General features: G+C 40.6%; 1 protein-coding gene across 1 annotated transcript in view; it reads right to left on the bottom strand.

Moving 5' to 3' along the window:
- Positions 1-25,004, bottom strand: part of Dnah3 (dynein heavy chain 3, axonemal) — a 49,990-nt gene that overhangs the window by 20,112 nt on the left and 4,874 nt on the right. The window contains exons 10-48 of the mRNA XM_073076204.1: positions 24,039-24,246; positions 23,418-23,632; positions 22,910-23,100; positions 21,775-21,959; positions 21,153-21,415; positions 20,549-20,706; positions 19,885-20,077; positions 19,275-19,501; positions 18,571-18,748; positions 17,962-18,224; positions 17,502-17,703; positions 16,892-17,062; positions 16,248-16,395; positions 15,299-15,497; positions 14,646-14,814; positions 13,762-13,955; positions 13,261-13,389; positions 12,587-12,788; positions 11,992-12,144; positions 11,322-11,545; positions 10,845-11,013; positions 10,257-10,362; positions 9,755-9,924; positions 9,197-9,311; positions 8,607-8,821; positions 7,824-8,030; positions 7,583-7,654; positions 7,354-7,497; positions 6,851-7,036; positions 5,861-6,087; positions 5,075-5,255; positions 4,323-4,470; positions 3,891-3,979; positions 3,543-3,656; positions 3,253-3,378; positions 2,781-2,941; positions 2,044-2,187; positions 1,534-1,653; positions 473-638 (exon numbers count right to left, since the gene is read on the bottom strand). Coding sequence (XP_072932305.1) covers positions 473-638; positions 1,534-1,653; positions 2,044-2,187; positions 2,781-2,941; positions 3,253-3,378; positions 3,543-3,656; positions 3,891-3,979; positions 4,323-4,470; positions 5,075-5,255; positions 5,861-6,087; positions 6,851-7,036; positions 7,354-7,497; positions 7,583-7,654; positions 7,824-8,030; positions 8,607-8,821; positions 9,197-9,311; positions 9,755-9,924; positions 10,257-10,362; positions 10,845-11,013; positions 11,322-11,545; positions 11,992-12,144; positions 12,587-12,788; positions 13,261-13,389; positions 13,762-13,955; positions 14,646-14,814; positions 15,299-15,497; positions 16,248-16,395; positions 16,892-17,062; positions 17,502-17,703; positions 17,962-18,224; positions 18,571-18,748; positions 19,275-19,501; positions 19,885-20,077; positions 20,549-20,706; positions 21,153-21,415; positions 21,775-21,959; positions 22,910-23,100; positions 23,418-23,632; positions 24,039-24,246 — 6,732 coding nt within the window. The remainder of the gene's footprint in view (positions 1-472; positions 639-1,533; positions 1,654-2,043; positions 2,188-2,780; positions 2,942-3,252; positions 3,379-3,542; positions 3,657-3,890; positions 3,980-4,322; positions 4,471-5,074; positions 5,256-5,860; positions 6,088-6,850; positions 7,037-7,353; positions 7,498-7,582; positions 7,655-7,823; positions 8,031-8,606; positions 8,822-9,196; positions 9,312-9,754; positions 9,925-10,256; positions 10,363-10,844; positions 11,014-11,321; positions 11,546-11,991; positions 12,145-12,586; positions 12,789-13,260; positions 13,390-13,761; positions 13,956-14,645; positions 14,815-15,298; positions 15,498-16,247; positions 16,396-16,891; positions 17,063-17,501; positions 17,704-17,961; positions 18,225-18,570; positions 18,749-19,274; positions 19,502-19,884; positions 20,078-20,548; positions 20,707-21,152; positions 21,416-21,774; positions 21,960-22,909; positions 23,101-23,417; positions 23,633-24,038; positions 24,247-25,004) is intronic.

Raw genomic sequence — 25,004 nt, 5'->3', positions numbered from 1 at the left:
CACACATAAATGCATACTTTAAAAAAAAATACCGCAAACGGGCAAGATTTTTTTAAGAATGATCTATTCAATTTCAATAATCTCAAAATGTACAAATTACATATACTGCAAAACTGCAAAAATACTACAATAACGATCCAGTTTGCATATGTACAACAATGAACCAAAGTCGATAACGCATACAATATGTTAAAATTATGAAAAATATATAACAAACGTGAAATGAAGTATTTTGTATTATTGTTACTTATTATATTCTACAAATGTGTAATAATAATTACATATTTGAAATCTAAATCTGTAAAAAAAATTGAAACAATCCTAATTAAACAAAAATATTTTCTTTTTCATCTAAAGCATATAATAAAAATATTTCCTTATATCAGATGTTTTCACCCTCTATTACTTAAACTATTTTGATAACCCTCTAAAATGCATGATTCTACCATATAGCTCTTCTAAAGTAACCCACCTCTTTCTGCTTCTCAACAACGACGGTGTCCTGTTCGATCTTGATCATGAGCTTTTCTGTCTTGTCGGAGGTCTCCACCAGCAGCGGCTGCAGGTCGATCAGGTTCTGCTGCATCACCGCCACCTGGCCCGCCGCGAAGTCCAGCTGCTCCAGCCCAGTCTCGTAACTGATCGGTGATAAATAAAATACCCATAAAAATGTAATTGAACGCCAAGACGTTGGACTTCTTAAATACCGGCCATGTGTTAAATCATTCAGTTTTCCATACGTGACATAGACTATATCCCATAAATAATCCCATCTCTTTTATACCCTAGGTCGAAGTATAAAAAAAAAGTTCATATCATCACTTGTGTAGGGGTCATAAGGAAAAGAAAATAATTGTGATCAACTTTAAGGAGAACTAATGTTTCACTCGGGAACAATTACTGAGGTCTATGTACAGCAGTTTTGACGTATCGGGAGAGGTGCCGGTCGACCGAAGAAAACCTTCCAATGTTCTTATCTTTCAAATGCGTATATTTCCATAGAAGCTCAGAATTCGATTCATAGTCCGCAAATCGGACCTATATTTATACCCCGAATTAAGGTGCGGAACGCGCGACAGGTCTCACTAGTAATATGCCTCTGTAGGCCAATGCGAGCATATACCCATCTCGCTTCACGCGTCTCTTTCTGTCTTTCGGACCTGTCGCGACGTGTCCAAGGATAATTCGGGGTTCACAAGGTTACAAGGTTATAATGGTGACACGTGTAACTGGCACGTGTAACTGACACGTGTAACTCTTTTCGTTACTATTTATATTTTAATTATTTCTAGCATTTAATATTTCTAAAACTATTCTAACTAATAAAACAACCTATTCTATCAAATTACATTCTTATAAATATCCCTAACACCTAATATAGATTATCTTTTATTTTCAATTAAAACTCTTATTATACATAACTAATTCTAACGGGTTGAAGACGTCGCTAACAGCAGTCGACCAGTTAATATCAAATGATATTCATATCCATTTGCAAATATTATACAAACATAATAACTCTACAAGTATTACCGTATTCTCGCCTTGGTAATTTGATCCACTTTCAAAGCATATAGATTTTGGAAGGCCTTTATCAGCTCCAAGTAACTTGTTGGAGTCACGTATACTTTTCTCTTCTGCTCTGAATAAAATCTGTAAAAATATTGTTCAATTACAGTGGCATACATATGGTTTTCAATAAGTAGCCAAACACTAGTTTGGCTACTATGCTTTGGTTTTTAAAGGCGTGGTAATGCATACTCATTTGTAGCGCTTCAACTTAACTCTCAGGAGAAGGCAGAATAGAGTAATGGCTATTCTATTTGAAAATGAATTGACAGACCACTTTCTGCAAATATATTACTGTGCATATAGTAAATAAATCATCCGGTTTAACACAACGACATTACTTAATTAGTAAACAATTTTAAAGTTAACTTTGTCGTTTATATAAGCCGACGACGTCAGCTACTAAATTAGTTATTTTCAAACATTTTTTTATACTAGCACACGAGGCATTCCACCTCAGTCATCACATCTCACCTATCGCTAAGCCGCACGACACTCATGTGGAAGAGCTGGCACATGTCAACGCAGGACTCGCAGAGGTGCTCCTCCACGTTCTCCATCTTGGAGATGAACATGGACGCCACGCGCTCCAGTGCCTCGGGCGGCCACGCCGTGAACCTTAACGGGACAATTATATATGAGGCTGTTAGAACCAGCGTGGCCTAACTACAACAAACGATTTACAATATGGAGAATTACAGGTAAAGTAAAGAATGGCCACGCGATTCGGACCGGACTAGCAGCTTTACGCGGAATATACAACATTTTTAAATTACGAAAATACAGATAGGTCAAAAATCTAATATTAGACCTGTGGTGTATGTTATTGTGTTTATAATTTAGTGTTTCATTACATGGAATATTGAGAAATTCCAAGTTAATGACTTCCTTAGGAGTTCATGGACCACAAGAAAGAAACCATGTCCTAATTTATAATCCAAACTGGATTTTCATACATGTACTTAAGGAAGGAAGGAGGCTTTGAGGCTTCAAACCACACATAGTATACGTGAAAAAAATACAAAAAATAAAAATAAAGTTGCCGACATATTTCAGAGACTAATTTATCCTCTACTGAGCTGCTTAGGCAACATTAACCCAAGCTATACCCCTGCTTTAAAATCCCTCTTCCCTTTAATAAAGGTGTATCTCACGACATGAACCCCTCAAGGGCCCATAGTCAAGGAACCCCTGAGGGGTCACCAGCTTACCAATCGATGGTGCAGCAGTTGATGAGCGAGGGGAACATGCGCAGGCGGTTGCGGAAGGAGTCCCCGATGGGCGACATGGCCATCACGATGCGCAGGTTGGCCTTTACTCGCTCCACGTAGAAACCGAACATCGCCAATGGTGTCGTCTCCATTTTCTTACCCTGCGAGAAGATACGTTTTACATAACAATTTGAACCTTGAATTTCCCTATTTGATATTTTGCAAGTTACTTAGCGAATCTTTTCAAGTATTTCTATGTGGTTATTGGACAAAAAGTATGCTTCAAAAGTACAATCTCATCACCCATCAATTACAAACAAATTGATTCGTGTTGAGAGTACTTTTTATATTTAATGATCATTTACAATATTTTTAATACAGTTAGTCACGCAAGTTACTCACGTTGCTTTTGAACGTCATTCATTCTATATTTTAACTAATTTAACTAAATATAACTATTTTTCATACTGACCGCCTCCCTAACAGCAGCTTGCATTTTGTCGAGGATTTCCACCTTCTCGTCCATGCCGTACAGATTGGGAATATCACCTGTATTCAGCAACATGTTAATATCTTCAACCATGCCCTCATACATTATCTGTAAAGAAAGAAATGAACTTAGAAGTAGCTAGAAGTTAATAAGAGATAGTAAATGAAAATACAATCTACCTGACGTTGGGTGGTCGCTATAATCTGAAATATACAATTTTATTACATCTTATAATACAGCGAATTAGTATGTATGTGAGTAAAACTAGTAACCTGATTATCGGCGAAGAGGAAAACGATCGGCTTCCCGATGATGCCGGCCTTCATGAGCATGCGGCGGATGTCGTCGCGCCACTCGTTCTGCCCGTACACGCGAGATATCTCGATCTGAAGCCAAGTTATCAGTGTTACTGTATATCATTACCAATCTATTAATTCGGTCACGGTCGGGAATTAATTGGATCTAACGGTTTTTATGTCAGCTTCTATGCTTCGAAGGGAATGTTAAATTAACATCTACCATACTTAGTCAATCCGTATCAGGGTAGCATTGTTAAGCATTGTACAGGCCTTCCCAAGTAGTAGGAAGAGATGTGTGCCCTAATACATCTGATACTTTACCTGTATAACGTTCATCTCCAAGATGCTAGCTGCTAACTTCACCGCGCTGCTTCTGCCGCTGCCGCCGACACCAACCAGAAGTAGATTACCTTTCAAAGTAATGGGACTATATTACTACATAGAATTATATTTTACATAATTTGTAGGTGTGTCTCAAATAATGGAATGTAAATATATAAATAATACAGGCACATTACGCACATAAGCACGCATGCACAAAATACAACAAATCGAAATTCTCTGTTTATTTAGATCGAAACTGGAACCCAATGCATATGAGACCAATCGTCAAACCATAAACATCGTCCATTTCCAATAAATCCTTACAACTTTAACAAATGTTATAATTATCAATGGTCATTATGGTGCAATAGCCATTTTGCCGAAGCTCAGGCCATTTTCATATAGTTATTTTATTTGACGCAAGCTCACCATTGTCCTGCAGAAGTACGCGTGTACACCGCGAGATGTGGTCGAGCGCATAGCGGAACATCACCAGCGCCATGGGCGAGGAGGACACCACGTTATACTCCTCCAGGTAGTACTCCATCTTCACAGCCATGTCGTCCAGATCTATCACCTGGACATCCGGACTTTGGGTATAGAATAATTTCCAGATTTACGTGGAAAATGAGTAATGAAGATATGAAACATCAATACCTTGTCGTCAATCCATTACTGTCCCACTATTGGGCACGGGTCGCCTCTCAGAAGGAGAAGGGTTAAGCCATTATCCAATGTACTGGCCAAGTGCGTGGTGGTAGACTTCACAAACATTTAGGAACTTTTTTGAAAAGATGTCTATCAATACCATGGGTACGTATCAATTTCCAAACGGAGATGGTAAAGTTCAGTAGTTTTATTTAATACAAAATTGTTAGGTGTGAGGACTACGTCCCAATTTCAACTTACATTTCCAAAACATAACATAAATTAAACATTACTAATTACTGCATAAAATAAACTTTTTCCAAAATATTCATAGAGCACTTTCATAAGTAGTTTCTCCAAAAAATATGTACAAAAGTTGAAAATCGGCGATGCGGTGAAAACTCCTCTGATGTTGCAAATCTCCATTGGAAACACTACCCACTCACTATTAGATAAGTGTAAAATTGGAAAAAAGTAATCAATAACTATCATGTAAGCTCAAAGATTGGTTGCAATCTTTGTTAAGCACTCACCTGATCATAAATCTTAGGATCGGCGTCCGGCTCCATGTAGTTGCCGAAGAATATGTTCGCGGCGTGCCGGTTGGCGAGCTTCTCGCCGTCGGGCACGTAGCCGAGCTCCGTCATCACCTGGTCCATGTGCACGCGGAAGTTGCCGTACACCGCCTTGTACACCACGTCGAACAGCTTCAGTCTGCCACGGGTAGTTTAGATAGGGGTTGTAGGAGAGATATTGTTTAATAAAAGACATTCGAGGCAATCCAGCTTACTCATCAGAGGTAACAAATTCATAATGATCAGGAAATAAAAAAGGCAGAAGTTAAATCAATCCAAGACATGAAATATGCTCGCTGTCAACCTATCGTCGGCGCCTATTTCTATTGCATTTTAGTCAGTGTGTTTCCTTGACAGAACCTACAAATCTGGAAAGCCTTTCTTGAAATACATTTTAAAATTTCTATAAAACCCTTGCTAGATTATTACCATGCACGCGATTATAATACACCTGTAATTAACCCCAGTTAAAAGTAAGACTAAACTCCTCCCTGAGGTTCGCAACAGACGTATTGCTACCCCTGATAATTAAAGCCTCTAGTTGAGAAGTCTCGAATAATAATATCTCCATCATCACACCCTTCAAAGCGGAACACAGCAGTGCTTAACACTGTTCTTTTTAGGTAAAAAAGCGTATTAAAAATAGGTGTGATGTTGGTGCCACCGGAGTCGAACTACAGAGGGTCTTACCACCATCAAAAAACGAACCTAACATAACCTAACCCCTAACAGTACCACGCTCACCTATCAGTATCATCCACAAGTCGATCGTAGAACACCCTATAGGTCTCGTGTATCCAGAGCAGCACGAGCTTGTTGAGCTCCTTCATGTGTGTGGAGGGCACGAGCAGGATGCCCTTGATGACGCGCGCGAAGTCCCGCAGGTTGAACAGGTAGTGGCACTTGCTGGGCGTCGGCAGGAACTGCAGCGTCACCGCCTTGTACACCTCCATCGTCGCCGCCACCACCGCCTGGCGTTCTACATAGCTATAGTCCGCGCCAAACGTCTAGTCCGCTCTGAAGTTGTTACGCGCAGGTGTCGTCAGGGAGCCAGTGCGGTCGAACACAACTCCGTAGCAACGCAAGGGCACACTGCGCTATGTACCCCGAGCGAGAGCGGGTAGCGGAGGGTGTCGAGTTCATTCCGCTAATACGAGTATTTACAACTTGCTCTTGCTACGACGACAACTAGTTTCTATATTCAGAGCGTACTAAAAGTTTAGCGCGGACTCTACTTATGTAATGACGATTTATGGCAAACAATTTACGCACGCGAGAATAAAAAATATCTCTTAACAAAATAATCGACAGAAATAAAACATATTACGTTGCTTAATGAAAGTGGAAGATATTATTTCTAAAATAAAACAATATCATTGGATACACAATATCAAGTGGTACAGAACTTACAAAAAGATAGTAGTTAATTTAAGTGTTCTATTTTACTATGAATTGTTATTAGCGCCAACGTAGAAGATAAATAAGTTAAAACACAAAAGCCCATACAACATTAGTCACTAGTGGATACCCATGGAACTTCAGACCACGCCCTATATTGCTTCATTATAATACATTAATATAATACATCAGTACATCAATATAATTAGAATCACTATGTTATTATTTAAATAGTGAACAATTCAAATAAATTCTACATATCGTCATAGAGCAACAGATAAGCACATACATTGACCATTTACCACCAATAAGCCCGCATAACCCGAGCCAACTAACCTTACTCTGCCTCGCCAGCGTGTCAGTAAACCCCTTCATGAAGTGCCAGTCCATGATGGTGCAGAATATCTTGTTGAGGGTGTTGTCCTCGAAGGAGTCGAGCGTGATGAGGAGCATGTGCCGCGTCAGCCGCGACGAGATCAGGTTGGAGCCGCCGCCGGGTGGCAGCATCGCTGACACGAACAACTAGGATAAAGAACTTAAAATTACCGTTCGAACAGATGTGATTAGTAAATATTTTTTTGAAATTTATTTGATCATTGTTCAAGTAGTGGTCGATCATGGTCCAAGTAGTCAAATATATTTGAACATAGTCCCCGAATTAACCTACCAATAAATACTGAAGCAACACAGAGGAGTAGACGTAATGTCGTATATTTTGTTTAATACCACTGATCTGTAAGTCCTGCTATGAGCTGCTATAGATATCCATAATTAGGAGTCCTACTTATGCTCGGCCAGAGACATCTTTGCTATCTCTGAAGTACAAATGTCTATCTTACCACATCGACGACTTCTTGTCGGACCATCTCCTTTAAGTCGTACCAGTGTCCGTGGTCAATCCACTGCCGAAGCAGCTCTAGTGGAGGTTGCGCCCCCCACTGCTCTTTCTGGGGCATGCTCAAGTCATCCACGAATAGTACGCACTAGAAAAAGGACATTACCAAGTTTATAATTTTTGTCAAAAAGTATTTATGAGTAGTGTGTTAGCCAAATAATCCGTTCCAGTACCTTTTTCCCCATAGACGGTCCAAATACGCCCTTTCTTCTTCTGTCAACCTTCGACATTATTATATCTTGGGTCTGTAAATAAGTAAATACTTAAAAATCTACGTTTTATATTTGAATACACAGATAAAGTTAATATTGACCTATATGTATTTTGACCACTATCAATATCATTATTCAGGTGGACATATCCTATGTTAAACCACGCATCTTACCAAAAAGGACAAATAACTTTGAACCACACCTGATTAGCAGTAGTCCTAGCTGAGAAGTTGATGGTGTTCGTGATGTATTTCTCCTTGGGCAGCGTGAGGAGGAAGTTGAGCACCAGCGAGGACTTGCCCGTGCCGGTGGGGCCCACCAGCAGGATCGGGATCTTTGACTTCACCATCTTGCTCACGAAGAATCGCAGGCAGGCGTTCTCGTTCGTCAGGATTATCAGGTCGTTCACCTGCACAATTTGGGCAAATTAGATATAAAGGGAAATAGTAATAGGGAAATAGTAATAGAAAATATAGTGGGAAAGGATAGAAAGAGAAAGGGAAAAATTTAGAGGGAAGAAAGAAGGAAAGGTATAGAGGGAACAGAAGAGATATTAATGAATCCAATAATGGATTCTGAATAATTATCGGTTTAGTGATCTAAAAACATACTGAAAGGATTCATTTACGAACTTTATTTAATTAGGAACTAATTGAGAGAGACGAAAAGACTAAATAATATAAGTGTAAAAGATAGAAGAAACATAAAAGAATAGGAACAGGAATATAAGTGCTAGATGATCAAGTGGTGCATACATATTGAAACTGCTTCAACTTTTCTGCATTCTGTTCAAATATTTTGTAGGTATAGGTATATCAAATATATGTATGTTCACAACTACAAACGAGGATAAAGAGTGTGCAATTCATAGCTGTGACTTACCACACGTATATACCACTTAACCATATGACATACGATATTTGCTATAACAAGATTACACAAAGAATCCTTAATGTCAAACTATCTTTCCATTATCGAAGGCTACCTTAGCATTAGCCGGTAGAGGCGCCTCCTTCTCGAGCTCCATCCAGGGTATCCAGGTGCCGTTGTTCCGCTTGTCGTACACGTAGTCGAACACGGTGTCCTTGTCGCCGAACAGCTGGTTCTTGGTCAGCTTGAACGACTTCGGCTTGGGGTACGCCGCGTTGCTGCCGTCCAGCAACTTGCGGAAGAACGTGTCGAAACCCTTCCTGCTGTCACCTGGACATATATTCTACTTGATACAATTCTAACACTGACTGACAAATTATGGTTTGAACCAGTCGGTAGAAGCATTTTGTACAAATTTACGTTATATGTCGTAAAACTTTGAATTTTTTCATAATTTTTTATAACGTCTTACGTAAATATACAGCTATTGATTGCTATTGGTCTAAATTTTAAACCAATAGTACATTTTACGAAACTCAATTTTAGACTTTATGAGACACTTTCATCAATCAAACACTGTGCAATATAATCTAATCAACGTGTAGTAATCAACACATACTGTAGTGAGTTGATAATTTTATCCGCTGACAGTTCTATAAACTTAATAGCTACAAAAAGTACATACGGTTTAGTCAGTGAGCATACCGTTGATGGTGGCGCAGACGCCCCACAGCAGCGAGAACACGAAGGTGCACTGCAGCCACATCGTGCTCACCTGCGACTCGCCCTCCAGCAGGCACGAGAACAGCCGCGAGAACGACTGCAACCACAACAACGATTAAGTTAAACATGGTTAAACACCTTGTGGCTGTACTTCAGTGATACTACTGCCATATCTATACGCACGTTAGCTGCCGTTTGGAGTGAATGGGTGTTACCACATAGTATTTAAATACAGTAAAAAATTAAGCCGTAATCAACCTCGGGTATGACTCATATAGTACTCAAGGGTATTGATGCATTCGTTCATTATGATCGACCTAAGATAGGATTTGCGTCCTAAGTAGAATTAGCTACAGATGTATACAGGCGAAAATGAAAAAAGTAAAAAAAACTAAAAACCTGAAGTTTGCCATATAGTCTGGTGGACCTACAATGGAGGCTGAGAGGAAACCGATGCAACCAGAATTTGTTATCGTTTATTGAAACCAATTATTGATTGATAAATGACAAACAATGCCATATAGTGCAATAATTCCTCACGTGAAATTGATGTATTTCGCCGACTTGCACGAAGTGTGTGCACTTAAGCTGCAGGAACTCGAAGACGGGCGGCAGGATCCAGTCGATCAGCTCCTGGATCAGCTCGAACTGCTCCGGGATCAGCTTCTTGCTCAGGTGCGTGTTGTATGACGCGAGGAATGCACGCCAACCTTATGAAGAATTAATTAACAGTTGGGCTAAGGAAAATGTATAAATACAAAATGGGAAATCAAAAATTTCAAAATAAACCACGATATTCAAATCTAACAACCTTTGAACTACTAACTAAGTTGTCTTTTTTACCAGACATCCAAATTGAAGGGGCTACAAAACGGAAAAAGTGTTATAATGCCGAAGTATCTAAAGCAGCTAGTAAGATGCTATGAATGGCGTGACGTGTTATAAATGTTTTAGCATTGAAATTATTTTTATTACGTTATATTCTCAACTGCTTTACGATTTTAACGAACTTATAAAAGAGTAAGTGTAATTAAATAGATACCCAATTGTTCCGGTTCCATGTATATCATGCCGCACCGGGACACCGTGGCTGGGGAAGCGAATTCTAAATCCGCCGGCTCGAAGATCAGGTTCATTTTGTTCGTCATCTGTAAAACACATGTATATTTTACAAACTTCGATACTAGTAATTTTAAAATATTGAAATAGTTTAACGACCGTTATTAATGTAATACGCAAATTTTGTTTACCAAAGATCAAAATTTTTCATTTTTTGGTATTAAGAATTGTCAGATATTAATCTGTGATACGCTGGATAGATTAATAGATAACGATGGATAGATTAATTATTTATAACTGGCATGAATTTTTAGTTCTCGAGAGCAATGTATCACTGCCGTGTTCGTCTTGAATAAAGACTGTGGTAAAGCAGATTTAACTTATATTAGCTTTTTTCTAGGATATTTTTTTTTATATTTTATTTAGATACACCTCATCCTAGAATATTGTATGCTTAGTATTTTTGTAGAGCTCGTCTTCTTAATTTTGACTACTTTATTATATGTATATCCTAGCCATAACCGCTAACCCGGCGACATAAGCGAGGCGAGTGTGTGGTATATTAGTGTACCTGTATGATCTCGCCGCTCATGAGGCACAGCTTCTTGTTGTCGTCGAGCACGGTGTTCATGTTCTCTATCCACACGGCGTCCACGGGCCCGTCGAACAGGATCCACTTGCGGTCGCGCGTTATCGACATCGCGTACTCGCGGAACGCTATCGCCAGGACGCCGTCCGACCTGTGGGTATAAAGAAATACGCAAGATGTATAGTAAAATGTACTGCCCTATGAAATCCACCACTGTTAATGTGAAATGGGACATTCCTAAAGTTAAATTTCCTAAGTTCCCTAAGTCTCTTTAAATTTATGACTACGAAGTAACGATAACTACTTTGATACAAATTTGCAACATTCAATATGTAGGTATAATATTTATGGCAGTAGTGTCGCAAAATCAAATCAAATCAAAATTATTTTTTTCAAAGCAGATTCTTTGTAAAAATATTTTCCATTGTTACAATATTTACCAGCTATCAAAATACCCACCACTCATGCGAGGCCGGATCAAAACACCCATACAGCTGTCCCATGGTGATCGCCTTCGGGTTGATGATCCGGTAGATGGCGCCGAACTCCTTGTGTCTTGGCGGCGGCTTCATCAGCTGAAGCGCTCGAAGCGAGTCCGCGAGCGACTGGTACGCCTGCGTCTTGCCGCCCATCGGGGGACCCACCACCATGAACCCGTGCCGGACCAGCATCATCTCGTAGATCTGGATCAGGCGGTACAATTACTTACTTTTAGTAAATATCTTCTACTTAAAGTTTCAAGAACATTTATCAGATAATTTGTCATGGCATAGACCAACAAAAAAAAGTAGATAGGTAGGTAGTGCGAAATTTTGCCTCCACGCCCACCACGGGCCAATGGTGGACCATTGGTTCTAAAGCACTACCCTAAAGTATTGAATTCAAATTGAACACTTCAAACAACAAATATTTTAATGTCGACGATGTTCATAGAAACACGACAAATATGAACACTAAAGTTTTGTCTCTGGTTGAACCACCGCCCCACTTTTTTACTTGAAGTAAGTTGCTCTAATCCATATAAATACAGTTGCGTGTCTCTGAGATATCTCCATCAGACTCAAGTTATGTGACACAATGATAGTGATGGATGCACCATGAAAGATTACTTATTGCATTTCTGACTAACCTGTATGATCTTCTCCAGATACCAATCAGTTGGTTGAAGGTTCCTCTTCTCCAGATCCTTGTTGATGCAGCGCAGCAGTTCAGCGCGATCTGGTTGCGGGATCTCCACGCCGGGGAACAGATCCGAATAGATACCCGCGAACAGGGGTACGTCCTATGAAAATGTTGCGAAAATGTTATTTATCTCTGGTTATTAATCATAGTTTGTGCGCGTGATGCATATTCAAAATCGTTTTGAATACGTACGTACATCTTTGTTGAAATATGTAATGCATTTTAATTTTTGGTACTTTACTGTGGAAAAGAATACGTTGTAATTGTACAGGTTATTACCTAAATGAATACGTATCATCATACCTAAAAGAATAATATAGGCATTGTTTTTGTCTGTACTTTTATACATCAGTGTAAACGTTGTAAGATAAGAAGCCATCAATAACATAGTAAAGGCTGAAATATTTCTTTCTCAGCTAAACTATCGATTTACACTTTAAGATTGAAACACTACAATTACTTTTGGTCTGATTTTGCTATATTTTGTGATAACTAATAATCTAGACCCAAAATAAAGCACTAAATACACCACACCAACCGACCTGCGAAAGAAATTTCGGCATATTAACATCTATAATCGCCCTGAGGACCAGCTGGGCCTCATCCTTCTCGGGGTAGTTCTTCTTGAGCGCGCCCGAGGCGAGCAGCACGGACTTGACCGCGCGCATGCCGTAGTCGTAGTGGTTCTGCGACGACAGCTGCTCCGAGCACAGCTTGTACGCTTGCACTATCTTGCGCGCCAGACTGCACGGGAGAACGGAGAAAGAATTAGAAGAAGTAGAAATTAGAAGAAGACGGATACAGGAATAATAACGAACGGAGGAGAAATTAAAAGAAGGAACAAGACGAAGAAGAAAGAAAAGCTAAAGAATAAAACGATTTTCTATATGTCTTATTATTTTTTTCTAATACTAAGTTTTCCTTTCAAAACTCTGGTCCACTCTGCTCTAGCGCTGATAGCGCATATTTAATCGAGTCTGCGCATACCTATCAGCACTTTGCCATAGAAGTTCCGTTGTTATTTCATATAAATTATTATAACATATAAGTTTCATATAAATTATTATAACATATTTATAAAAAAGAAAATATTGTTACAATTTAAAACTTTATATATCTTAAAAGAGAAACAAGGAATTTAAATATATTGGATAATAATCACGCGAAAAATCACGTACTTAAATAATAGTCTTTATATAGTATACATTATACTCACGGTCCGGCGTTGACGAACCCGTTGGAGTAGAGCGTGATCTCGCCGATCATGGCGTAGTCCGGCACCATCATGGCCACCGTGCGGAACAACACCTTCAGGTTGTCCGGCAACTCAGTACGACCGGCGTAACTGTAACGGACATAACATTGAAACTCAAACATCAGTTTTCATTTTAAACGTTTTAAAATATTTTTCAGTAAAGCATGAGAAATGAAAATTGGTATTTATTTTATTTGACACTCAAAATCACCGTATTTAATAACTGATAACCATTTATACGCCGAAATATTAAATAAAATAATACCACGCTCTATACTAGATTTCCTTGTGCCATGGACAGAATAAACTATTATCATTTCGTAGCCTGAAGAGAATATTTCAATCTATTATCAATTTCGTCCTCAATGGTATCAATAAGTGGACATACATCTGTTGTAGACACCAAATAAGACAATCTTATTAGCATCGGCTGCATATGAATACCACTAAAATACTTCATACCCAGGATTCATAGTGATGAAGACAGAGCAGGTTGGGTTGAGACTGATCTCGGTGCCCTCGAAGATGAACCGCTTCTCGCGGCGCAGGATGGCCAGCTGGATGGAGAGGATCTGCTGCGCCACCACCGACAGCACCTCCAGCTCGATGCGGTTGAACTCGTCGAAGCACGCCCACGCGCCGGACTGCGCCAGGCCCTATATATCAATACATGTAATTCTATTTAGTACATAAAGTTAGGTAATAATAGACTTCCAACGGAAAATAATCATAATTCAGTATGTGACCCTGTCACTACATGCAAGAGCAAAGATTGTATTGTCACGAGCTCATTAACAACCGTGCCTTCACATAAACTTTTATTTGACTGATTAGAAATGGTATCGAAGTATAAGATGGTAATGGTATCGAACATGCAATCCACCTGATAGTAAGCGATCACCGCCCATACATATCTCTAATTAACCCGATCTACAATTGGAGTCATCCGCAGAACCCTATCCATCATCCATTCCTAAAAACGAAGGTTAAACACAGGCGTCTCTGTTTTACCAAAACTGCTCTGTGCAGTACTAATATAGTTCGAAAACTATGGCTAGCCTTTTTAAATATGCTCTTCCTGCTGCCTTATGCCTTATGCCTACAATATCGTAAAATAAAATAAATAAAAAATAAAATAAAAATTTATTCAAGAAATGCTTATAACTAGGTATTACAAAACGTCGTTAATACTAAACATTTCTTTGTATATTTTCTATTTATGCAGTGATTGGTGCCATCCTAGTAAGCATTTAAAAATGCCTGTAGCAGGAGGCTCCGCTCTTCCATATCTCTAAAATAAAAATATAAAAAAGTATAATCTATATAGGTAGTTAATCTCCTCTTACCTTAAAGAACTTCCCTAGCGCCTTGTAGTCGAGGCCGTCGGAGCAGTTGAAGACGACGCACTTCTTGGCAACGGCCTTCGCCAGGTCCTTGGTGGTCTCCGTCTTGCCCGTGCCCGCTGGACCTTCGGGCGCACCGCCCAAGTTCAGCTTCAACGCGCTCATCAGCGTCCTTGAGGAAAGACCAATATAGTTAAAGCGCGTAGAAAATTATTAAGACGTTTCTTTATTATAATGGTCGGAAGTGGTCGTTATTCACAATGAGTCAATCCCAGCTTATGGTATGGTGGTATGGTCATAACGTTATGCAAACCTTGTAGTTAAACTGTCAGATAGTAAACTCTAAAATATATAGTACTAACACCAATCAAATTTTGTCTTGATAAACCGACAGAACAAAATAATGACCTTATCTGTAATTTGAATTGAACTACTAATTATTAAAAATCCCGACTGTTTAAAAAAATTATAAAAGGAGGGAGCATATTATTATATAATTCCCACAACTTAGATGAATCCAACGACACCGCACACGTTAAAATCGTCAAGCGGTTTAGACTATAGGACTAGCTAAACAATGAGACATACATACACACATACAATCTTTCGAAAAACATTATCTTGTACAGTCGGCAAAAAAATAATTTTCACAGTACCTGTAGCATCGATCGGTGAGCGGAGTGGCAACGAGGCGGCCGGTGTTCCCGAGGTACTCGAAGCCGTACTCCACGTCGGTGGTGATCATGCTGCACACGATGCGGTCGCCGCGCCAGTAGTACCGCAGCTGCGAGATCCAGTTGAAGTCCGTGATCTCGCGGACACGCTTTTCCTCCATCTCCTCGAGGATCGAACGACCTGACGGGCCAAAAATCGTGAATCGAAGTAATAATTCATTTTTTCGAGCGTGAATGTGTGGTACATATATTGCGTATATATGTTTGTATTTAATCTGGTTTTAAGAAAAACTAAATGTTTCAATAATTAATCTACCCACAATTTTAAAATTAGCTCAATATTGTAGTTCCTACAACTAAAAAAAATTAGGTGACTGCATTTGTGATACTAAAACAAAACTAGATTAAAACCATTCTATAAAAAAAATAGCAAAAAAAAACTAATTAGGCAAAAATATCAATAACTAACATTTCAAGTTTTTCCAATGTTGTCACATTGGTTACCAAATGAAGTAGAGAGAGACAATGTCAATGCGGCCGATAAGCCAGCGGTGCCAAAATGAAGATGCCAAAACGACGGTTGGTTTCAAGTTTTTTTTTTTAAATATAATATAGGAGTAGCAGACAAGCATGCAGTCCACCTGATAGTAAGTGGCTACTGCCGTCCATGGACATCTGTAACCAACCCCAGATCAGTTTAGATATTCCTACTAGAGGTCAGCAACAGATACGCCGCTGCCCCTGAAGACTAAGCTGGAACGCCTCGGAAAAGTACACCCTTAAAATCAGAACAAAGCAGCGCTTAACACTTCTGTTATGAGCCAGAAATAGGTGTGGCGGTGGTGCCGTCGGAGTCGAACCACAAAGAGTTCTATCACCTTCAAACTCAACTCAACTCAACTCAACCGGTCATAGACAGACAGTTACATACCGTGCACGTCGAGCACGATGAGCGCCTCGACGGTGATGCGGTTGCCGGGCTCGAGGTCGCCCTGCACCAGGTACACCAGCCCCGTGATCTGCGCAGTGCTGCGCGCGATCAGCTCCGGCAGGCTCGTCGTCTGGATCGCCTCGATCGCCTGACGTACACAATTTACGAAAAAATAAATTACGGTTCAAATTGTAAATCGTTAATTTAACATTTTGTTAGTGAAAGCACGCGAAAGCACGCGACCCCTGGCAAATCCTTATTCACATTTCAGACTATCAACATTATTGTACCGTCGTCAGCCCATTACTGTCCCAGTGCTGGGCACGGGTCACCTCTCAGAATGAGAAGGACTTTTTTAAAGATATGTCAAGTATGCAGGTATGTCAGATGTTTTCCTTCACCTTTAAAGCAAGTAATTTTTTTTATTATCCTTATTTGTACTTTTTTATTGAAATCATCGTACCATTTAGACCAAATAAGAAGAGATCAAACTCAAGCGCAGCACAATAAATATAGAAAAATCACATTAGAGACAGTGAAAGAAACGGAACATAAAAAAAAATATTAATATAATTTAAGCGAAAGAACTTATCCTCAAAATTCTACTAGATTACTAGAGAACCATATTATTTAAAACTTCTCACCTCCGTAGTATACTGCACACAGGAGCCAGCCTGCACGATCTGCCCCGGCCAGACGAGCACCCAGTCCTCGCGCTTGGACAGCGGGTACGCCGTCACCGCCTCCGACGCCACGTCGCGCAGGCTCACCATCATCTGGTGCTCCAGCTGCTGCAGCCAGCGCTCCACCATACCCTGACGCATCGGAATAAATATGGGGGAGTGAAATAACCTGATTGTATGGATGTTACGATTACCAATGGCTCTTATTTCTACGAGAGAACTAGAGTGAACAAACTTGAATTGTAATGACAAAGAGTACTCTCCAGAGACCTAAGCAACACGTACAAAATTCGAAAGTCAGTTAAAATGGATATTTACACTGAAGTGGCTATATCGCGTATTAACTCGCCTTCCATTAATTCCAAACGTTAGTATTTTACAATAGGAACCCAAAATATGCGTCTTGTTAATTCATTGAGTTACAATCCGACATCGCTTAAGAATCTATCTCTGGACACATCCAGAGATCCGATATCTCCCAATCTATAGCGCTATCGTTAAAGGACACTGAATGAACTTTCAAACATAAAATAAGTTTCATTTCTGTATCTGATCAACTTTTCCAACTCACCTTAGCATCAGCCGGTTGTATGCTGGACGAGAGCTTCACGACCTCGCCCTCAGCGGAGGCCATGCCCACGATCTCCTTGGCGGCGTTGAACTCCAGCGTGTAGATGCCCTCGAAACATTTCTTGAGGTGAGGCTGCACACGCATCGGGTCCTTCGTCTCCGATAGAATCTCCAGCAGCTCGTCGTTGGATAAGAAGAAGAATCTAAAGTAATTATCAATTTCAACATATATTTTAACACTTTTATAATATAATTGAGTTTTTCAATGTCCATTAAAAAGGGAGCAGCTGGAGGAGTTACAGCTGCAGTATACAACTCATTACTGACATACCTAGTGATGAGTAAATCAATAATTATGACAAATTTGTGCGGTGTTTTATAACCAGTACCTGCCAGATCTTAGGCCGATAGGTGCAAAAAAATTACATTAAATCTTAAGCATGTAGCAGTCATTCACAAACCTGGGAAAGAACAAGCGCTTCTTCTCCAAGTAATCGTTCAATCCGCGCTGTATATCGTCTAGTAAGGCATTGTTGTATTTGAGCTTCTTGAGGAGTGCGGGGAAGTCGGTGGCGGTGAGCACCATGGGGTCCTTTTGCGTGGCCGCCATGATGGTGCGCCACTCCTTGTCCACGTCGCGGAAGTTGCGCGCCTCCGTCGGCATCTGCCGCATGATGTCCTCCGACGAGAATATCGGCTCCAGGTACATCCATGTGGCTTGACACTGGATGATTAGTCATAATTGGATCAAACTGACGTTTAAAGTCAATTGTATTGTTGAGTACAGATTTATTTCGCAGCTAAGAACTTTGACAAAATCATGTTTCTGCAATACGGTTCGATAAAGATACATTTGCCGAATTCTTAAGTTCCAAAATTTCGAAGAAAATAAATGTTAATTTTCTATTTCAAGGTCATTTATGGACTCATTAGGTAATTTTGAAAACGTTAAAAAATTAAGAGAACACTATCTTGTCAAGTATAAAATAACATTGAAGAAAGGCACTAGAAAGGAAACAGTACACCTATAACAAAACATTACCGAACCAAAATTATTTTTTATAAATCACCTGCAACCACTGGTCCAGGATGTCCTGCATGCTGATGAGCTTCTCCTCCCAGGCGACCATGTCCGCCTCGAAGGCCTTCACGTACGGCGAGCCGCGCATGGTCTGCGACTTCAGGATGTGGTCGTCCAGCTGCTGCTGGATGTCGTCCAGACCCGTCAGGATGCCGACGCCTGTGTCCCTGGGGAGATAGGACACGCAATATTCACGAAAAGTTTTCGTCACTATTGTTTTATCCGTCAAGGTTCTAGTAGATTAAAAGAGACGATCTCCAAAATTTGTTTTCTTTATTCCTTATAAATAATTTATCACATAACACCTTCAGATATCTTATTTAATTATATAATTGTGGTTAAAAAACTAGATTTTGTGGTAATGATGAAAATTTTTAATGGTAATGATGATTTCCTTTAGTACTCAAATTGAACCTGTAATCTTCCCTCGAGTAACTATATTGAAAGTTAGAAAGATATCCAATACTAGTATTGACGACTGATATTCTTGGGTGGTAATAACTCTTAAAACATGCCCATTTACTACCTCTATTACGTATAAAAATAAAATTATCTATTCAAAATCTTGAATTCGTATGGGCTTTTTAATTTGAAAGAACTATATGCCTTATTCGACTGGCCCTACGGAGTGTGACACAAAAATCAGACAGTGGATAGGACTAGGCATCACTAGAAAAAATCAACTCCACCAACCTGTAGGGCATGACCTCGAACTTGACGCCGACCCACTCCTCCTTCATCTTGAGCAGCGCCTTCTCGAGCGCGTACTCCTTGGAGGCGTACTGCTCGATCTCCTCGAGCTGCGCGGAGTGCACGTGGACGCCCTGCTCCACCATGTCGGCCAGCGTGGCGCCGGGCCCGTGCTGCACCTCCGCGCCCACCAGCTCGCTGATGCGCGCCCAGTGCCGGTCGCGCATACCCTGAGTGGAAGACACGTGCTCGTTACGACCGTACGTATAAGCGGCGTTGGAGTAGTCATCAAAGAAATAGGTTCAAATTGAAAACTCATGGAGTGTTTTTCTCTTGTCTCTGCGTTGTATCCGGGATATCTGATGTGTTTCAGAAAACACACACACACGTCAAAAAGATTTATTTTTTTAAACAAAAGCGTATACACTGTGCCAACATAAGGGATCACTAACGCAGCTATGTACCCGTAAGCGAGAGCAGGCAACGGAGAGTGCCGGGGGTGTCCAGCTAATGTCTATAATTTGCTATTGTGACGCGACTCGTTTCTAAATTCAGAGCGGACTAGACGTTTGGCGCGGACTCTAATAGGATTTGTACACATAGTTCAACTCACCCTGTTACAAATAGCGCAGAGCACCGGCAGCAGCACCTTGAACTTCTCGACCTTGTTGCGCACCATGTCCGCGATGCGCTTGGCGCCGGGGTACTCGAACAGCTGCTTGCCGAGCTTGTACAGCAGCTTCCACCACGCCTCCACGTCCTCAGCTATCTGTTCCGCATCCAAACCCAGAAACGGACCGTGGTACCTGCACAAAACTTGTATGAAACAAACTGATCTACCCAATAATAGACTTTTGAATTTATACTGAAAAATGCCCAGACTAAAAGAGCTACAAATGGAGAAAGTACTACATTATGGGACCAGTTTCCATTTGAGCTTAATAGATCAAATATTAGAAAAACAGTTTCGTGTGATAAAATTGTGAAAAATGACGTCATAATGAAAAATTATAACTTTAGAAGTAACGATAAATTATATAAAAACACGTAGAGACCCTACTTAAAATGATAAGTAAAAAAATCTGTTCGTAAGTTTCCCACATGGTTTTTGCGTCAAAAATGCATATAGAAAAGTACACAGAATACATTCTCAGATCACAAACTAGATTATTCAACATGGTCGAGAATCAAACTCGCAACAAGAGATGACGGTATTGTTTTGAGCTATTGCAAAAAATAAATGATAAAACACTTTAGATGATTGGTTGAATACAAACCACTTTTCATAACCATCATAGAAGTCGAAGGCGGTGTGCCACAGCTTGTGGAAGGGGTCGATGCTGGCCAGCATGGTCTGCAGGCTGAAGTACACCGACACCTCCTGGTCCAGCAGCGTCTCCTCGTTGATTATGTCTTCGGCTTCTCGTTTGTCGTCCTGCATGATGACAAACACGTGAGCGATAAGACTACAAACTTTATGACCTAAGATTCTATGTGACCATAAAAAAATCACGTGAAACGCTCTTATTTCCAATTGGACGAATAAAATAAAATGAAAACGTGTGGTGAAAATGAATATAATGGTCAAAGATACCGATATAATACGACCTACACCGAGCTGGTTAATGGATGAAAAGTATTTTAAATCTAATACTGCCCCATATATTTTGACATATTACTATAGATATGTAAATAAACGATCACTATAATCTCTGACCGACAAAGTATGAAAATAAAGTTTGGTAAATAAATAGTTTTCGTGAAATGTTTCATGACAGGTAGCTCACACTCCATAAACTAATAGGACACCTACCCATCTGTCATATAAACTCCTTCATTACATTTAGTAAATTAATTTTACAGTAAGAAGTGTCTACTCACATTAAGATTATGAAATATATCATCCACTTTTCCGACGACCTCCCTAAGCAGATCCAAGTTCAGGAGCGGGGGATCGAACCGGCGGAAGAGCTCCAGGTCTTTCTCGTGCCGCTTCAGCTTCTCCTCGAAGATGGCCTTCCGGCTGCGCAGCTTGTCCTCCGCCATGGTCTTCTTGGTGAACAGCGTCTTGAGGGTCAGGTCGATGGTCTCCTCCATGTCCAGCGGCCAGAGGAACACGCGCGTGTTGAGGTTTACGTCTTCGACTGGGAACAATTCATAAATTTAAAAACACGTGATCAGCCCTCGTAATACATATTAGAAAATAAGTGCTTATAACACATTACATGTTATGTAAATTATTTGTAAATGGTATAATATTTCGTAGTGGTGGCGCGCCACCATTACACTTTTTTGTCTCGTAGTAACTACGTTAAGGGCTACTACGTTCCACAGGGTTACGGTAGTACTTGCAACGGAATGTATGCACTTTTGCTCGTTTAGTAAAATATGAAACTTAAAACAGTTAAGTATTAAATGGCCGAAAGATAGATCGAAAGAAGAAGGTATATTTCTTTGTACATACACGATAATGTAGGGAATGTGGGGGTATAGTACAACTCACAGTGCAGGTGCGCGTGCTCCATGAGGAAGAGCACGTACTCGGCGGTGGTGCGCGCCTTCTCGCGCAGGTCGAACATGGCGCAGTCGCGGCAGTCCTGGATGTAGCCCAGCAGCTCCACCAGCTGCGCCGTGCTCTCCGGGCTCTCCGACGCGCGCGCCGCCATCTCCTCGTACACGTTGCAGATGCTGGGGGGAGACACAGAACGCATCTGGGGGGGCCGTAGGATTGTTAAGGTGCGTACAGACTGCTGTAACGTAACATGCAATGGAACAGAATTCCCATAGTGTAGACGCCTTATGCGCACGAACCGCACACACTACGCGTGCGCTGTTCGCATTTCAACTCGTGCGATCCGCAATTTGTCGTTTTTTTCGCTGAACATAAAGGGACGTGCTGTGTGCGCGGTGCGCCAGTGTGAACGGGTCATGTGTGTACTGCGGAATACACGCGAACAATGGGGAAAGAAGGCTTAAAACAGCCACCATAGTCGAATTCTTTGGCGGTTTTTTATCACATGATTCTCTATTAATAATTATGGATCGCCAATCATCGTCGTTAGTAATTGGTCATCCCGATCCATTATCTTCAGAGTTCTCGACGGACTGAGCTATGTTCGCTGCTCGCATGTCGGAAACAGATGCGAGTGGGGACATGCTCAGGTCGTGCGCGCGCTGCATCCACACTTTGAAATGCTCCTTTCATGTTACATTGCATGTTACGCTGCAGCAGTCTGTACCCACCTTTATGTCTTGTAATTTGACCATACGGGTTGGAACTCAATACACTCCGTTCCACCCGCACACATAAATTAATTCATTGCCGTCTTTACTCAATCCATGTGCATGTACGTAAGAAATGACAGTACGCAAGTAGCAAGCGTTCGATAAAAAAAACACCGTAAGAAATGCGACACGCGACAAGAAGTGAAATAATATAAAAATAAAATCCGGTTAATTTTATTTTAAACACATTTTCTCTCGTCTAATCCAAAGCTTAGTCCAAATGACTTCAACTGGCATTCAAAATATTCGCAATACCTACGATTGCAAAAACGATAAGAAAACTTCTATGATAACAAACAAAATAGAAAAATAGTTCGCGAGTAAACATACCTACTGCACCGTGAGATACTTACGACCTATTCCACTTCCTGTTGATTTCGATGAAGTGATCCACAATGTACTGCCTGAGGCCGTTAACGATGTCCCACATGGTGTCGTTGATCGGGCCGCAGTCCAGCATTATCATGTTTAAGGGAATGTCCCGCCTCAAAAACAGAATCTCGTCGCGCTGTTGTTCGTACATGTAGATACGTGCTGAGAAATCCTAGAAGTGAGTGAGTCTAGAGAGTGTGTGAAAGAGTACAAGACACAAGTCACTTACATGAGAATGTAAGGAAATAAACATCGTTCGACAGTTAGGTTTTACCTTTTAAAGTCTTAATATTTTTAACAATTTTCAAGAATTTATTAATTTAAACAAAAGATGTTATTATTTTAAAGCGATACAAGCGAAGCAAGCTATTTTCTCATATAATTTATAACATTATTAAAATATGGTCCGATAATTGTATATTTTAATAAAGCCACTTGTAATCATGGCAAAATCGAAGGTATATCCGATAGGACTCTGTCGGAACGAACCTTTAAATAGGGCGCGGGGTCCGTCCCAAAGAACCTGAGCAGGTCCTCGTGCGCGGTGCCGTCCAGGATGTAGAAGAACTCCTCGTATCTGTTGATGAAGCTGATCGGCCCCGGCTTGTTTGCCACGAAGTGCTTGATACTCTTGCTCACGATTTCTGTCATGTACATTTCGTCTGGGTATACCGCCGTCAGGTACGGTTGGGGACGGTTCACGCCTACAAAAAGTTACATTAGATTTAGGATAACCTTCACTCAATGACTGACTTAATTGAAGGTGGTAGATCCCTTTGTGGTTCTCCAGACTCTTTGGAGACTCCAGAGGCAGTACCGCCACATCTATTTCTGCTTAATGACAGCAATGTTACGCTGCTGCGTTTCGTTTGAAGAGTGTGGTAAAGGAAACATACTAATCCTAGTTACTTAGTCGTTGCCGCTTAGTCCTCAGAAGTAGGATCTTACCCCTAATGACCTACTAGGTTTCCTACTAGGAACGTATCTGTGACCGACCTAGGTAGAACTTAGTGTAGCTCTCAGTATGAGGAGCAGCAGTAGCCACATATCATCAGGTAGACTGCTTGCTCGTTCGCTTCATCTATATTATAAGAGTTCAAACAATCTCACCAGGGTACATGATATTATCAACGCTCGGCAGTTGATAGTTGACGTTGATGATGGTGTGGAACCACTTGACGATGAGCACTCGCATATGCTCGAGCGTGGGCTCGAAGGTGATGCCCGTGGTGCCGGGGTGCGCCATTACCTTGATGCGCAGCAGCGGCCGCTTGATGAACGTGTAGTCGCGGTACTCCGAACCAAAGTCGTTGCCCTCCTGGTCACGAAAAATTAGAAAAACTACTCGACCAAGCCAACTAGACGAATGTCAAACGTGATGGGACTGTGCGTACCGCTGGCAAAAAAATAATAACTTGTTGTGACATTTTGATTTATACCTATGAAATGTAATTTTTTATAAATTTCTGTCTAATAGTTTATAGTTTAATGTCTGTTACGAAAAAATACTTATGAAAACGTAAAACTCGCAATATCATTGTTCGCTCTCCGCTATAAATAGTCTTATTTTTCCCCATTTTAATGCTGTTATATAACACGGCACAGCAAAAACTTAACAATAAATAACGTACTGAATAACAAAGAAACAATAACTATGTACATTGATAACAATAACAACATTAAACAAAAAATATAATCCAGAAATTATTTGTGAATTGTAAGAGTGAGAGTTTAGCTGCGAACAGTACTAAGATGTGAGCGGGGCATGGAGAGGAAGGCCGCATTCCACCGGTTCGTCTTGTTTGCGGCCGGGTATTAAGAATCTTAGTGCGACCCCCTATGAGCCTTTATGACATGTTACGCAGGCTTGCGTTCCTCATTCTTCAAGTAGATCGAGAAGGAATATTTAAATTTTGAATTTATTAAATATCACGTGATAAGCAAGACGTATGATCTTGGTTGGTTATCTATGATGGTTAAACTGCAGACTTATTAAAAAGATTTGAATCGCAGTGGCCAATATATTCACGACACACTAATTTACCGGAAGTGGAAATGAAAATCATCCCACAAACA

Source organism: Epargyreus clarus, unplaced genomic scaffold (assembly GCF_041222505.1).
Source record: "Epargyreus clarus isolate Ecla_fem2 unplaced genomic scaffold, WU_Ecla_fem_2.2 ptg000008l, whole genome shotgun sequence".
In the NCBI taxonomy this organism is placed as follows: domain Eukaryota; kingdom Metazoa; phylum Arthropoda; class Insecta; order Lepidoptera; family Hesperiidae; genus Epargyreus; species Epargyreus clarus.
The sequence above is the reverse complement of the archived record's forward strand: the minus strand, read 5'-3'. Positions and strand labels throughout refer to the sequence as shown.